This window comes from Antechinus flavipes, chromosome 3, assembly GCF_016432865.1.
Source record: "Antechinus flavipes isolate AdamAnt ecotype Samford, QLD, Australia chromosome 3, AdamAnt_v2, whole genome shotgun sequence".
NCBI lineage: Eukaryota > Metazoa > Chordata > Mammalia > Dasyuromorphia > Dasyuridae > Antechinus > Antechinus flavipes.
This window is the reverse complement of record NC_067400.1, coordinates 455,599,660-455,617,134: the sequence shown is the minus strand read 5'-3', so window position 1 is coordinate 455,617,134 and position 17,475 is coordinate 455,599,660. Positions and strand designations below refer to the sequence as shown.

General features: G+C 36.0%; 1 protein-coding gene across 2 annotated transcripts in view; it reads left to right on the top strand.

Moving 5' to 3' along the window:
* The window catches only part of MTUS2 (microtubule associated scaffold protein 2), a 451,993-nt gene that overhangs the window by 210,987 nt on the left and 223,531 nt on the right, over window positions 1-17,475 (top strand). For both annotated transcript variants that reach the window (XM_051986519.1, XM_051986520.1), the window contains exon 4: window positions 8,466-8,627. In XM_051986519.1, the coding sequence (XP_051842479.1) occupies window positions 8,466-8,627 (162 nt within the window). The remainder of the gene's footprint in view (window positions 1-8,465; window positions 8,628-17,475) is intronic.

The window sequence follows — 17,475 nt, the reverse complement described above, 5'->3', positions numbered from 1 at the left end:
GCCACAAAGTGTCCTCTGAAGGGTCATTCCTGCTTTGCCAGTAGAAATCTTTCTTTTCATAGCTTTCTCAGTAAGATTTCAACTAATTAAGAGGTTGCCATGTTTAAAAGGAATTAGATTTACTCAGCTTGATCCCAGAGCACAAAATAGGAGCAACAAGTAAAAATCATAAGAAAGTAGATTTCAATACAATAGAGCAGAAATGACTGCCTATCAATAGACCTTTAAATGGATTTTGGATATCCAGTTGACACAGGGGTTAGATCATGCACAAATGGGTTGGATGGGATGAACACTTAAGGTATCTCTGAAATTTGGTGATTCAGTAAATGGCCATTATCATGTATCCCATGGGACACCTTGTTTTTAGTTTTGTTCTTTTCCCCCATCTCTTCCAGCTCTTAATCCTGATTCCTATATAGGTTTCTTTCTTACAACAAATTGGACCAGTCTCAAGCTTTTTATACAACTTGGAGTCACTTGATTCTATAATGGGGAATGCAAGCTCCCTGGGGGCAGGGAATGTCTTGTTTTTATTGTTGCCTTTATATCTCCAGTCTAGTACAAGGGCCCAGCATGTATGCAGTAGAAGTTTACTAAGTGTTTATTAAATTGAAACTAAAGAAAGCAGCCCCTACAGTTAGGTGAGACAAGTAAATAGAGTTAAAGTGTGATAGGGAACCAAGAACAGAGGAAGTATAAGAAAAATCAGCTTTCCATGAAAAAATGAGTGGATACCAATTTACCTGTAATCTGTTATGTGAGACATCCTGTTAAGCCAAGTTGTCTGCCAAGACTCCCTCTTAGAAAGCACTGGAAAATTAGGCAGACATACCTCTTCAGTACCCCTGGCCCCATGGACTTCCATCTCTGATTGGAGAGGGTGTAACGTGGACATCAGAGAGTTCTTCTCAAGTTCTCATTTAAGGAACGTACCCAGCATAGATATTTTATAATTTCTCACACTACTAAAGATCTTTTTCATGCCTCCCATGCCAGGGTACCCTCATCCTTCCTTCCTCCCTCAATTTCTTTTTATGTGTTGTTTAGGTTGTTAGGCTCTTATAGCCAAGGACTGTCTCTTGCCTTTCTTTGTATTCCCAGTGTTTTGCAAAGTTCCAGGCACATAGGAGCCCAATAAATGTTTATTGATTAAGTGACTCATCACAAATCTAAGTTGAATTCAGGAAACAGCTAATAATTAAACCAAATGTAACACCAAATAAAGAATATGTTAAATCAATGAAATATATGGCAATTAGAAAATTATACAGCCTAACCTTAGACTACCTGATTGCATAAATTTTGTTATGAAAAATAAATAATGAACAAGGCAGTTTGATCACTAATATCTGTGAAGGAATGATATCAAATCAATGAAATATGCTCTTTGAATTTGCATTTTAATATCATATGCTTATTTATGATAGTTTGGGAGATTTTTTTCCATTGCCTTCCCTCAAAGGAGCTCTCTTTTGGGGGGAGGGGCTAAAATATTGTCCTATTAATTCCATTGTATTCTTTTTTTTGTAACTTAATTCATATGACCATGTTATTGATTTTCCTAGTCAATAGATAAAGGAGAACTATAATTTCCTTACTAGCTGGATGTTTCTGAATGGAACTGATAGCTATTTTTCTTTACCTCCAAAGATTTAAAAAAAAAAACTTATTGGTAAGATACCATTATCTTCATAACAACTAATATTTATAGAGCATTTCAAAGTTTGCAAAACTTTTTCCACTTTATCTCCATTGAACCTTTAAAGAAGTCCTTGAAGTATCTGTTACTGACTTCATTAGCCTCATTTCCTAGATGAGAAAGTTAAGTCTCAGCATGTTAAAGTGACTGGCCCATGGTCACCCAGTTAGTAAATCTCAGAAATGAAATTCAAACCTATCACTTTGGATGAGATATTATTATCACCAGAGTACAATTGAAACCCCTGTTTTAGAGGGTAAAAACAGAATAGAGTATGTGGGATTTGAAGAGAAGTGGGATGATTTTTAGGCTCCCTAAATATCTGTTTTATTTTTTTCCAGTGCATCTGATTTAACCTTCATTTATTCTGCTTAAGACTTTGATCCCTCTTTAAATTGTCAGTCTCCCAGAAGATATAACACTTTCAGATGTCAGTTGCTCAAGTTGCCCTTACTATTTCTACTGTTCCTCCTCCTCTTCCTTCACCTCTGTGTCTTTTATTTGGTGTTTAAAGCCTTTCAAATCTGGCTCCATTTCACTTTTCTAGACTTGTTGCTCAGGATACATCTTCATAAAATCTACATTTCAGCTAAAATAGTCATCTAACATTTCCTCATATAGGACATATCTCTGTGCTTGCTTGTTATTGTTTTTGTTGTTACTGTTATTTTTTAACAAAGGCTCTTCATGTGTCTGAATTTTATTCCCTTTTCACTCCCACCAGATAGAAATCCTTCTTCCTTCAAGGTTTAACCTAAATGCTACCTCCTACAGGAAGTCTATCCTGATCCCCAGTTACTAGTGCCTTCCTCCCTGGAAATGACTTTATATTTATTTTATATAATGTGGTAGTGATTATATGATAATGTGAAAATGATGATGGTCTGAAAGTGACATAATGTGATGATGATGATGGTGGAAAGATTTGATGCTGATGTGATGATAATAGTGATGATACAGGATGATATGATGTGATGATGATGTGACAATGAGATGATACAATGATTTAATGGTGATGATATGTTGATAAAGATCATGATGATAATGATGTTGATGATGATTATATGATGATGTGATCACACTGTGGTGATAATGATGATGGTGATGATGATTGGGTACCAACTATGTGGCAGACATTGTGTTGTCCACAGAATACAAATACAAAAATGAAACAACTCCCGCCTATTGAATTCTACTAGGGTAATGGAACATGCCCACAGATAAGTAAATGCAAAATGTATACTGTATGCAAAATAAATATAAAGTATGAGTGAGGAGAGACTAATAACTAGGAATCAGCAAAGGTTTCTTAAATAAGAGACTGAACTCAGCCTTGAATAGTATTAGATTTTCCAAGTGATGCTGGTGAAGATGGAGAGCACCTGTATATATTTCATGTTTATTCATTTGTGTTTGTTCTCTCCAATGGCATATAAGCTCTTTGAGAGCAGAAACTTTAATTTTTGTCTTTGTAACCTAAAGACCTTTAGGCCATGCCATTTGTCCCACTACTATACCATTAGGACCTCCAAGTCTTTCCATCTGCCTTTTCATTAAATTTTCATTTATATTTTATTCCCCCCCAGTTGGAAAGCAGAGAGACTACCTTAATTTTTCTGTTTATAGCTCTAGTATTTAACATTGTGTTTGTCGCATAGTGACTATTAAATAAATGCTTTTTTATTCATTTGTTCATTCATTCATTTATTAAATGCATACTATGAGCCAGAAATGTGTTAAATGTTGATGATATAAAGACTGGACAAAAAAGTCCTTCCCCTCAAGATCCAGCAAAGGAATCTAGAGAGATAAGAAGAAAACATCTTGTCAGATTTGGAGATGACAAAAACCTAAGAGGAAAAATTAACATTTCCTGACAGAATAGGGATCCAATGAGATTGTAATAACTAAAACATTCTGATGATTAACAGTAGCAGCTAATATTTATATATTTCTGACTAAGTACCATACACTGTGCTGAGCATAAATATTACTTACTTGAGGCTTACTTGAATCTCTCCACAGTTCTGGGAGGTGGAAGTTATTATTATCCCATTTTTCTTGTTTGATTATTTCAGTCTTCATGACTCCATTTGGGATTTTCCTTGCAAAGATACTGGAGTAGTTTGCTGTTTCCTTCTCCAGCTTATTTTACAGGTGAAGCAACTAAGGCAAACAGGTTAAGTGATTTGTCTAGGGTCACACAACTAGTAATCGTGTCTGGGACTGTATTTGGATTCATCTTTCTGACTTCAGGCCAGGCTCTTTAAACATTGTGCCATCTAGCTGCATTCAATAAGATAAATTTTAATAGGAATAAATTTAAAGTTAAATAAGGGTCTGAAAAAACTAACTCCACAAATACAACATGGGGAATGTATAATTTGAGAGTAATGAATCTGAAAAAGTTCCATTAAAGGCCTTATAGGTTCAGTAGTCAAGTGGGAACCAATCTTGGACTATTTTAAGAAGGTTATAGCTTTTGACCAGTGGTGGTTCCATGGTACTCTCCTGTAGTCAGACCATATCAGACATACTGTGTGTTCAGTACTAGGTGCCACATTTAGTTAGGTTATTGATAAACCAGATAACATCCAAAAGATATCAGCCTCAGTGGTGACGGGCTTTGTGTCAAGGATTGAAGGAAATGGGCATATTTAAACTGGAAAAGAGAAGATTTAGGGGAAACATAAAAACTAAATTCAAATAGTCGAAAGGATTTCATCCTTTCTGTTTACTCTTAAAGGAAAGAATCTGGAGCAGTGGATGGAGCTTGAAAAAGGCACAATTAATTGGGCTTGATGTTAGGAAAAACTTTGAAGATTAGAATCATCTCAGACTCCATCTGGTTGGTATATTGGTTTGAGTGCTAGTCTGGGAGTCAGAAAGACTCATTTTCCAGAGTTAAAACTTGGCCTCAGACACTTAGTAGCTATGTGACCCTGAACAAGTCACTTTAACCCTGTTTGCCTCAGTTTCCTTATCTGTAAAATGAGCTGGAGAAGAAAATAGCAAGCTACTTTAATATCTTTGCTAAGAAAACCCACAGTGGGGTCATGGAGAGTTGGACATGACTGAAAAATGACTGAGCAACAACAGATTACAGTGGGTTCCTTCTACTGAACCTTCAAGTTAGATGATCATTTAGAAATTATGTTGTGGTGCAGATTTTTTCCGCTGTGTGGGTTGGAACAGAAATGCCAGCTGATATTCCTACCATCCATCAGGTTCTGTGATTTTGTGGTCTATAAATGAAAGTGTGGTGAACATGTATGTTGTCGGGTTTTTGTCATTTCTATAATTCAAGATTTTTCTCAAAAGAGATTACACAAGCCCAACTTCTCCTAATACCTCATACCTCAAACAGAAGAATTACTTGCCATGCTGGAAAGCAGCCAGATTTCTAAATTGAAATGTTCTCAGTATGATAAATTTTACATAAAAGAATAAAGCCTAATACAAGAGAGATGGACAAAAAGGACTTTTAAACTCTGCAAAAAATACAAAAATATTTACCCTCTTCAGGAACTTGAATCAACTACTGAAGAAAAAAACACTGCATATGAAAGTTTGTTGTCTAAATCATCTAATAACATACATTTCAGTGAAGAAAATGTATAGTCAATGGGAAAGTTGACTCAGTAAAAATTGTGTTCCAATCCTGCCTTTTAGAATTATCATCTGTGTAACCACAAACAAGTCAATTAACCAATCTAAGTCTTAGTTTTCTCATCTGTAAAATGGAGATAATAAAAGTTACCTCATGGGTTGTTGGGATGCTCAAAAGAGATACCTTATTTAAGTCAATTTGGAAACTTCATAGATCTAACTTTTTAGGTAATAGCAGCAGCAGCAACACCATGTGGTTAATATGTTGGATGTTCAGTATTGTGAGAAAATATTTCTATCAACTAAGACACCCTCAGCATCAAAAATGGTTTAAGATCTTTTAGAGAAATTCTCAAGTTTCTGTTGTGAAACTGCAAAGAAATCTTGTAATCCAGAAACAGGATAATTATTTCAAAATGTTATATTCATAATTCAGTTCAGATCATGCCAGCTTGAACTTTCTCAGTCAGGCATAGATTGGATTGATTGAGTTTTTAATGTCACTGATTACAATTGAAAGGATCAGCTGGATTTGCATAAATCCAAGTGGACACTACACAATTAAACCTTGCTCCACAAACCACCTTAAAAGACCAAAAAGGCATAGACTTCTCAAATTAAAATAGCCTCTTGCTCCTTTTCCTCCATAATATTTTTCTTCTTAATCCTTCCTCACCCCCCCTAAAAAAAAAGCTACTTATCACAAATTATTTATAATATGCTCTGAGGCATCAGGATGAATTAGAGGAAAAAATTCTATTCTATAAGCCTAAACAAAATCCTTGCATCAACACACACACACACACACACACACACACACACACACACACACACACTCTTTTAATAATGTTATCATTTCTCTGCAGGCACTATCTAAATAGAATTTTACTCCTATCTGTTTAAAGGGATGAAAATAAAAAATCATACACTTTCTCTGAAATTCTATATGCTTCTTCCAGCTGTTGCTGCTTATTTTTTAGGAGAATTATCACATCCTTGTTAATGTTCAGTTTTATTTCAGGCATGGTATAATTGCTCATTCATTGATTCATTCAGTCAAACAAGCATTTCCTGAGTCCCTACTGTGCATTAAGAAATGAAGCTCCAAAAAGACATCATTTTTGTGTTTAAGGAACTAGGAAGCTATATGACACAGTAGATGGGGCACTAGGCCTGGAATCAGGAATATTTGAGTTTAAAAGCAGTCTCAGACATTTATTAACTGTGTGACTCTGGACAAGTCATTTTATCTTTCTATACCTCAATTTCCTCCTCTGTAAAATGGGAATATTAATAGTATCTTCCTTTCAGGGTTTTTGTGAAGATAAAATGAAATATTTTTAAAGTGCTTTGCAATATTTAAAGTCCTTTGTAAATGCTAGCTATTTTTATGATTAAATTCTGTTGAAGAAAATGGCATCCCCACAGAAAAGTAAATACTATATATTAAACTATATGCAGAGTAAATACTCCAATGAATCCAGTAAACATTTATTAAGTGCCTACATATGCCAGGCACTGTTCCAAATGCTATTTGCAATTAATAAAAAGAAAGACAGTTTCTGTCCCAGTGAGCTTAAGTCTAAAGGAAAGACAACACAAAAAAGAGGCAGGAATGAGGGATGGAACATGGGACACCAGGGACTCTTCGCCATAGGGGCATCTTGTTTTGTGGACATAAAAGCAGGCAGAGCAGCAAATGCAAAGTGGAATGATTTGAGAGTCCAGTTTTTGCCCTCTATAAAGAAAGCCATTAGGAGGAGTTTGGTACTTTGTCCTCCAAACAGAGGGGAGAGGAGACTGAGGGAAGAGACTCAAGGCTTGAGTTACCAGCATCGAGGTGAGTTTAAAAGTGAGGAACTTATCCCAGGAAGGGCATCTTGTTCCATGGAGCTGAACCAGGCAGTTCAATAACATAAAAAATCAACATAATACTTTAAAAATAATTGCTTCTGCGATGCTACTAGCTACTTGGGGTAAGAAGAGAGGGATCCTATAGAAGGTGGCACTTGAGGTGCATTTTGAAGGAAACCAGGGCCCCTAAAATGTCATAAAGCAGACAAATGTTCGTTTCCTCCTCATGGGAGCCAGCCTTTGCAAAAGTGTAGAAAGTAAAAGACGAAATTTTCTATTCAAGGGACAATGAGTAGACCCTTTTAGTTGAAATGTAGAAAATTTGCAGGACGATAATTAGTAATAATGGACAGCCAGTGATACAGTGAATAGAATGTTGGATCTGGAATGAGGAAGAGTCATCTTCCTGAATTGAAGTTTGTGCCTCAGACACAACTAGGTGGACAAGTTACTTTAACGCTACTGCCTCAGTTTCCTCATCTGTAAAAATCAATTTTTAAATTTAGGATAATAATAATAATACCACCTTCCAGGATTGTTATGAGGATCAAATGGCACAGTACATGACACATAAAAAAGTACTCATGAATGTTAGCTATTATTATTTATTATCAGTAGTAGTGTCATTGAGTCAAAATTTAGGAACGTTTTAAGGATCATTCCAAATTGCATTCCATAATGATTTGGTCAGTTCATAGCTCCACTAATAATGCACTAATGTACCTATTTTCCCACAGCACCTCCAGCATTTGTCATTTTCTTTTTTTATCAGCTTTGCCAGTCTGATGGTTGGGAGGTAGAACTTTTAGAATTCTGTAATTTGCATTTCACAAACTATTAGTGGAACACTTTATATGGTAGTTGATATCTTGTATTTACTCTAAAAACTACTCACATATGTCTTTTGAATGTTTATCACTTATAAAATCTAATAAGAATCTAACCTGTGTTAACCAAGCTTGTTACCACTCAGCCCCAGCTGATTTTAAATCTTAGTTTCAGCTGACTAAATAGAATTGCAAAACTGATATCTGTTATATTACTTTAAACCTTTAAATATTTCTTCCCTACCCACATTATTCCCACTGCAAAGCTAATTTGGGAACAATAGTTATACTTTGGTAAAAGTGATTTTTAAAATATATTTGGTACACAGAAAAATGTACTTCCATTTTATTTTATTAAAGTCAGGTCAAGATATAAAGATGCTGTGCTTTTATCATGGTTGGTAATTGCAAATAGAAACTGAGTCAATCTATTTTTCATGAAGTTATAATTAATGGCTCTTGGCCTCCTATAGGTTCCAGCTTTGTAAATGAAGACCAGCCTCCTCCAAAAACAGCTGTGCTTTCTAAAGATGCACCCAAGGGAACCGGTAGGACCACAGCACAAGCAGCAAACATCGTGACCACTCCCCGCCGGAGTTTGCTTCCTGCACCAAAACCAACTTCCACTCCTGCTGGTAAGACTTTCTGATCTAAAGGATCTGCATGGCAAAGTAGAAAAGCTGTACTCTACTAGACATTTTCCTAAAAAGCATTGTGATCTTTTCAACATTAACAGTGTAAAAGGGTAAAACAAATAATCTCTGAGTGTGGCAACTATATGTCTGGATTTTCCAGTGAAATCCCAGGTTTTAAGAAAAAAAATAACCTTTAGAGCAGTTTAACAGAAGGAATCAATCAATAAGTCAATATTTATTAAACATTTATTGTATATTAAACATTGAATATATAAAAAGAAGCAAAAAGACTATCTGCCCTCAAGGAGATTACAGTCTAATCAGGAAGTGAACATGTAAACAGATTTATACAAAGCAAGGTATATACAGGATGAATAGAAAACAATTATCAGAGAGAAGGCTCTTGAATTAAGAGGTGTAGGAGAAGGCATCTTCTAGAGTTTTTTGGAAGTTATTTTGGAAGCAAGTGAGGTCAGTAAATCACAGCAGAGAAGGGAGATTGTTCCAGACATGGGGGACAGCCAAAGAAAATGTACACAATACCTTTTGTGAGACTGTATATAATGCTTTTTAAAATATGGTACAGTTATTTGTTACCTCTAAAATGCCTTACACCTCAGATTTTGTGAGCCTGTGGCTATGAGCTTCCAAAAAACTATTTTTAAATGGTAAACTGAACTCATTAGCAGAGGGCTGTTTACCTGGAGTCTGTGATTTTTTTTTTATTTTTTTAGATTTTCATAACTAGGAAGATGGGTACCTTAGTAGAATGAGCACCATATTTGGTGTTAGAAAGACTTGAATTAAAATATTATCTCAGACATTAATTAGCTGGGTGATACTGAAAAAGCCATTTAACCAGTCAGTGTCTGCCATTGTTTCCTCTTCTATAAATTGGGGATAACAATACTACTTACTTCCCCAGGTTCCTATGAGGATAAAATGTGATATTTGTAATGCAGTTTGCACATCTAAAAGCATTATGTAAATGCTAGCAATTATTATAATTGTTACAACTGTTTTTCAATGTATTTGGTTTCATTTGTTATCCTATGTATTTTATCTTATGCATTGACAAATATTCTTCTGAGAAAAGGTCCAAAGGCTTCACCAGAATGCTTGAAGGGTTTCTTGACACACAAAAAAAAGTTTAAAAAAAAGAAAATTTCATTGCATTATTGTATGTGTATATGTATATATGTATATATATATATATATATTTCCAGATTCTGTGACAAACAAAAACTGTGTCCTATGACAAAACTCAAATTTCTATCAGCTTAAAAAAATAAAATTTACTTTTATTATTAGAAAAATAACAGATTCTTTTCATCATGCTTACCACTGAGGTTATTTAAGCATTTCAAGGGTTTTATATAGACTCTAACTTCAATTTCATTATTATTAATGTTCAATGAAATCTGTCCTGATTTATTTTAAGAAAACAAAAATGGACTATTGGGGGGGAACTACCTTGACCTTTCCTTCTGATAAAATGTGAATACTACTAACCACATAGAACTGTTAGGAAAGAGATGTGTAAATTTTAAAATGACAGAGTAATGTGATTGGTTATTTATCCCTAAGCCTCTTTCCACTTCTGACTTAGGTACCACTTTTCCCTCTTTCTTTCAGATTCACTTGCCAAGTCTGGTTAATTCTAATTCTACACCTCTATTTCTTTTCTCTGCTCACTAACCCATATTATTACAATAACCTCTTAATTGGTCTCCTTGCCTTTTCTTCTCTGCAATCTGTACCATCCCCATTCTTCCAACTACTACAGTGATGTTCTTAAAACGCAGTCTGACCACATCACAGCCCTTCTCAATAAACGTCAGTGGCTCTGTCTCATCTCTGTATTTAACTAGAAGCTCTTCTGTTTAAAGTTTAAAGCCCTCCAAATAAAACTTTCAGTTTTACTTACATTATTCCCCTTCATGCACTCTGTAATATAATCAGACGAATCTTCTTCTTGTTGTTCGTACATGACATTCTATCACCTCTGCCTCTCATAGGCTGTCTCCTGGCCTGTAATATACTGCCTTCTCACCCCAATCATTTGGATTCCTTAGTTTAGATCAACACCCCTCCTCAACCCAGCTAATTCCTTCTTCCCTCCTCACCAAAAAAAAAAATTACCTTGCATTTATTTGGATGCACACACACACACACACACACTCACACACACACACACACACACTCTCTCTCTCTCTCTTTTTCACACACACACACACACACACACGTTGTTTCCATAGATAGATGATAAAGTCCTTGAGATCAGGGACTGGTTTTTTGGGTTGGTTTTTGTTTGGTTAGTTTGATATTTTGTGTCACCATCACCTAACAGAAGAGTCCCTACTTACTAAATCGAATGACTGGTTGATGCAAAAGCAAGACAAAAGTCTTAGTGTTAATTCAAACCTGTGCTACACAATGCAAATACTGGCTTAAATGGTAACAATAGGATTCTTTGGCTTTGAATCCAGATCAGGAGGGATAGGAAGCTCTCAAACTGGAAAATGATGAAAATAAAGAGACATTTTTTACAAAGAGAAAAAAAGAGACAGATATAGATGCTCAGGTAACTCAATAGCAAACTTAGATTTTTTAAAAAGACATATAAACACTAGGAAAACAAGGATGAATAGAAGAATAAGGTGTATTCATATAAAAATAGTGTCAAGAACCCTGAATCCCAGAAGTGAAGCCTTATGAAGAAAAGGAGAGTTTTTGTTTTTGAGATGTTGGTGATCAAAGAAGGGATAGGACAGTGGCTTAGAGTGAATAGAACAGTGAAAGCTGACAGAAAACAGAGATGCTCAACTTTGATTTTGTTTCTGTTGTTTCTATTAAAGAAAATTATCTTTGAATAGTAGAGAACCTTGATGGCATGTGTAATGAGTACAGTTGTTCAGTAATTTGCACAAGGTATTACCCTTCTTTTTCTTTAGGATTGGGACAAAATTGACTTTTTCCAATCCAGTGGTCATTGTCGAGTTTTCCAGATTTGCTGGTGTACTGCGTACAATGCTTTTACAGCATCATCTTTTAGGATTTTTAAATAGCTCAGCTGGAATTTTATCACCTCCACCACCTTTATTCTTAACAGTGCTTCCTAAAACCCACTTGACTTAAATCTCTAAGATGTCTGGCCATCTAAGGTGATCAATACCATACCATCATGGTTACCAGTGATGTTAAGATCATTCTTTATAATCCTTTTGTGTATTCTTGCCATTTCTTATCATTACAAGTCAGTGATTCAGAAGAAGCCACTTACAGAACTGATAGACGTGATTGTTGAGACAGTGTCCATGATCTTTGAAAGACTATGGAAAATGGGAGAGAGGTAGCATAGGAATAAAAAAGGGCAGATAATTTCCCAGCTTTCAAAAAAAAGAGAGAGAGAAGATAAATAAGGTCACAGCTTCTAAGTCTTCTGGCAAGATTATAAAATATCTAATTAAAGAAGCAAGGATCCCAAAGGGTCATCATGACTTCATCAAGAACTGATCATAATAGATCATTTTCACTTTCTCTTTTGATATAGATGCAAGTTTGATAAATATCATTTTCTTAGGTTTCAGCAAAGTATTAGACAATCTCTCAAATTTTTCTTGTACAAAGATGGAGGGATATGAGCTAGACACTAAAGTAATTGGGCATATTCTAAAGTGGTTGAAGGACTGTAATTAAAAAATTGTCAGTGTTGGCTCTTTGTCAGCTTGGAAAGAGGATGATGTGCCCTAGAGAATCAGTACTTGGGGCTTTGCTGTTTAACATTTTGATTAGTAATTTGGACAAAGGCAAGAGCTGTATGCTTATCAGATAACACAGAGCTAAAGTGATAGCAAATACTAGTTGCCAAAGTGAGAAAGCCAAGAGATCTTGACAAGACAGAACATTGGGCCAAATTGAATAATGAAATTGAATGGGAATAAATGTAAAATCTTGCAATTTAATTTTAAAATCAATTTTACAAGTAAAAGATTAGTCAGTTTACAAGCATTTTAAGTACTTACTGTGTACTAGAAACTATGCCAAAGGCTGGGAATATAAAGAAAGAAAAAAAACCAGAGTCTTTGCCCAAATGGAACTTACTTTCTAAGGGGGGAGTTGTTCAGGTGTTTTCCGTCATGTCCAACTTTTGATGACCTCATTTGGGATTTTCTTGGCAAAGATACTGGAGTGATTTGTCATTTCATTCCCCAGCTCATTTTATAGATGAGGAAACTGAGACTTGCCCAAGGTCACACGGCCAGAATCATCTGAGGCCATTTTTTGCCCAGAAGATCTTCCTAATTCCAGGACCAGCACTCTATCCATAGTGCTCATTCTAAAGTGGGAGACAACATTCATATCTCACATGTATTTGAATGTTGTCTAAAGGAGTAAAGAACATTGGAATAACTGTACATGCAAAATCTATATAGTGTCATAGAAGATAATTTCTGAGAAATTTCTAGTCATGGGGAAATAGTGGTCAGTGACCAGAAAATGTAGATGTGACTAGATAACAGTTAATGTACAAAGAGTCTGTAGGTTTTAGTGGACCACAGACTCAATAGGAATCAACACTGTCCAATGTAATATAGTCAAAAAGGTGATTGCCATCTGTTGATGGTGGTGGTAAAGGTCTTGTTTTTGATGCCATCTAAGGCTACATTGAAAGGCATAGTGTTTTAGTCTAGGGAATTCTGGTTGGACTACATCAAGGGTATTATGCTCTGTCCAAGGTACCATGTTTCTGAAAGGCCTTTGATAAATTGTAGGATGTCCAGAGGAAGGCAGCCTGGGAATATTAAATTCCTGTCAGTCGAGTATCATTTTATGAACCTAAGTTTTTTAAACCTCTCTTTAAGGAAGACTTGATGGGACCATGATGGGTATATTCATGTGTTTTAAGAAGTGGCATATAAAGGGGGGACTGAATTTGTTTTGTTTGTCCCCAGAGAGAAAAGCTAGTATCAATAAATAGAAATTTTAGTTAATGTAAGGAAAATTTTCTTAACAATTTAAAAATTGTTTTAAATTTAATTTTATTTGTTTATTTAATTTTAATTTTGTTTAATTGTTGTTTAGTAATGCTCAATTCTTCACAAGCCCATTTAGGTTTTTCTTGGCAAAGATACTGGACTGATTTGCTATTTCCTTCTCCAGCTCATTTTATCAATGAGGAAACTGAGGCAAATAAGGCTAAGTGATCTGGCCAAGGTCATAGAGCTTTTAAATGTCTAAAGCCAGATTTGAATTTAAATTTACTTGACTTTCTAACAATTAAAGATGTTCAAAACTGATATTGCTGGAACTGGAGAGAGTAATTTCCCCATCACTAATGATTTTCAATCAATGGCTAAGAGGGTAGTCATCAGGAATATTTTGAGGTGGTTTTGTCCTGGTAGGAGATGACTTGCCCTCTTCCTGAAGCCTCTTGCTTGTAACACTGTATACATCATTTGAATGTAGATTATATTTGTATTAAGATGGCTATCATTAGTATTCCAAATACAGCAGCCTCAAGGAGGAGAGGCGTGACATTTCCTCCAGAGGCTTCCTCCTTCCTCTTGCAGAGTAGCGCTGCTCATTATATTTCTGAGAACAGTCACCCTGCCCTCCACACAGAAGGCATCCCTGCTATTGTTTTCTCTAGAGACTGAGTTGCAACCTGTACTTGCATGTTCTTGCCTCTGATGAGCCATCATCTTCCTTGTTGAAAATCAAGTAAATGCCCTTTAGAGCTGTGCTTGCTGACATCCAATGATTTAATAGACCTCAAGTTCCTAAGTCAGGGGAAAAGAGGTCAAGGGAGTGCAGATTTTATCTTCTCTATATTTCTTTTGATGAGCGGGGTGATTATTCCCTTTACCACTCCAGATAAAAGCCAAGGCAATCTCTCTGTACTTCAAAAGCAGACTTTTGAAATGCATGTAGAGCAATTTTTAATTTTATTTTTTCAATTGACAAACATTTATTTCCTCTCCCTCCTACTTCTGCTCTTCTATCTGAACAAATAAAAAAGAAGAGAGAGACAGAAAGAGAGAGGGGAGAAGAGGGAGGGAAGGGGGAAAGGAGCAGGCAGAGGCAGAGGGGCAGAGGGAGAGACAAAGGGGGAGAGGGAGGGAGAGAACACATAACAAATATGCACAGTGAAAAAACAAATTGTTTTGAGGCAGCTGAATGGCACAGTGATAAAGCAATAGACTTAGAATTATAAAGATCAGTTCAAATTCTTCATAGAACTAATTGTTTGACCTGGACAAGTCACCTAACATTTTGAGGGAACTCATTTTTTATCTATAAAATGAGATAAGAATAGCACCCCCTGATAGTTTTGTTGTGAACATAAAATAAAATGATATTTATAAAGTGCTTTGCAGAGCTTGATGCTTCTCTCTCTCTCTCTTGCTTTCTCTCTCTCTCTCTCTCTCTCTCTATATATATATATATATATATATGTATATATGTATATATATATGCATATATATGCTATCATCACTATCATTGTTATCATGTGTACAAAAAATGAATGTTTCATTCTGCATTTTTTAATCTGCAACTTCTTTCTAAAGCAGTTTTTAAGGACTAATAATTAATTCAGGATTTTATATTGCCATTTAGTAAGTTATTAATTCAAGCCAATCAATATATCAAATTACAAATGAAAAGAAATGCACTAGACAGTGAGTCAGAAGACATGGAATTTAATCCCAGCTTCACCAGATGCTGTGTGACCTTGGACATGTCATTGAAATTTTCTGAACCTTAGTTTTCTCATACATTAAAACAAATGTGGAAATGTCATCATAATGCCCACTACTCACTACACACTACCATAAAATCTACAAACTCTGTCCTGGTGTATTAAAAGAAAAAATTTTACAAGTTAAAAGTAAGTATAGCATCCAAATTGATTCTCTGTAGATGGTGAAGTTTTTAAGATTCTCCTGTTTATCTGCATGTTTGTGCGGTTTGCTCCAAGCCTGAGAGTTTCAGAGACCATTCTAAAGAATTTGGTTTCATCATCCACTCTGAAAAGATGCACTGGAGGAAGAACATCAACTTTTCCCAGACAGATTATGCCATAAAGTTGGAAGGATGACCTAGAGAGTTTTTAAATGAGTATTCCTATCTGAACAGACACTATAAGTGGACAGTGGGTTGCAAAGGAGAAAGAGTGGGCTAGACTGCTTCAAGAAATTGCAAATTCTTTAAATGGCCTCAAGCTTCTCCTAGGGACAAGTAGGTTCACCTTTTTAATATCTGTATTTTAAGTCTTTTGTCTAAGGTTTGCAGGACAGAAGACTTAAGTTTCTGAAGAGATGAAAATTAATACAATATAGAAGGTATAGAGTAAGCCACTTGCAACATTAAACCAATGGGACAGTTAAAATATATGATTGGGAGAGAGGAAAAATTTTAGTCACATTACAATGGCAAGGGATGACTCAAGGGATGACTCAAGGAGATGGGTTGATACTGTCATGATGTCAGGCAGTTGTTGTGATGTTCGGTTGTGAGCAACTCTTTGTGACACATTTGGGGTTTTCTTGACAAAGTTGCTGAAGCAATCAGTCCTTTCCTTCTCCAGCTCTTTTTACAGATGAGGAAACTGAGGCAAACAGAGTTAAGTGAGTTGCTCAGGGTCATACAACTAGAAAGTGTCTAAGGCTGGATTGGAACTCAGTCATTCTGACTCCAAACCCAGCACTACATCCCCTGGGCCTCTTAGCTGAATGATGTGAGAAGAAAGCCACAAAGACTTCAAGCACATTGATTGGACCCACTGTGGCAGCCAGGTGGTTTGGTGCACAGACGAGTTCAAATGTGGCCTCAGACACTGGCTAGGGCAAACCACTTAATTTTGTTTGCCTCATTTTCCTCAGCTGTAAAGTAAACTGAGGAAGGAAATGGCAGAAATCACTCCAGTATCTTTGCCAAAAAACCTCATATGGGGTCACAGAATCAGACATGGCTGCAACAAATGACCAAATGAGGAAGGAATCATAAGGGATAAGCAGGGATGAATAGTCTGAGATCTGCATCAGTGGAGGAAAGATGAAGTCAGTGAGATCATAGGTACATTTGTGACTTTGAGAAAGAATAAGGTGACACCAAAAAATAATTGGTTCTTGTAGTAGTGTTTACATACTATACTGGATAACATCAGTAATTCTTCAGAATTGATTTAATGCCGTTAGTATTATCTACAAGTTTTATAATGCTGAAAAAAATCTAAGTACTGTTCTTATTAAGTTCTTTGTCTCTCTCTCTGCTGTCTATCTCTCTCTGTGTGTGTCTCTTTTTCTCTGTCTTTGTCTCTTGCTATCTCTGTCTTTGTCTCTCTCTTTCTGTCTCTCTCTGTCTCTATCTCTGTCTCTGTCTCTCGCTCGCGCTGTCTCTTTGTCTCTTTCTCTGCTCTTCTGTCTCTCTCTGTGTGTGTATGTCTCTCTCCATCTCTGTCTTTGTCTCTCTCTTTCTCTGTCTCTCTGTTTTGGTCTCTCTCTGTCTCTGTCTTTGTCTCTTACTGTCTGTCTCTGTCCATCTGTCTGTTTTTTCTCTCTCTGCCTCTGTCTCTGTCTTTGTCTCTCACTGTCTGTCATTGTCTCTGTCTCTTTTTCTGCTCTCTCTGTCTCTCTCTGTATATGCCTGCCTCTCTCTCTCTCTCTCTCTCTCTCTCTCTCTCTCTCTCTCTTTTTTTTTCTTCCCCCCCCCAACGTTCTTTTGAGCCTCCCCTATACCAAAACTACGTCTCTGAATGCATATCCAAGATAATTTTTGGACTCAAATCAACTATCAATCACATACCCTTTTGTTCCTAGTATAGTGCTTGATGCTGATGAATAGG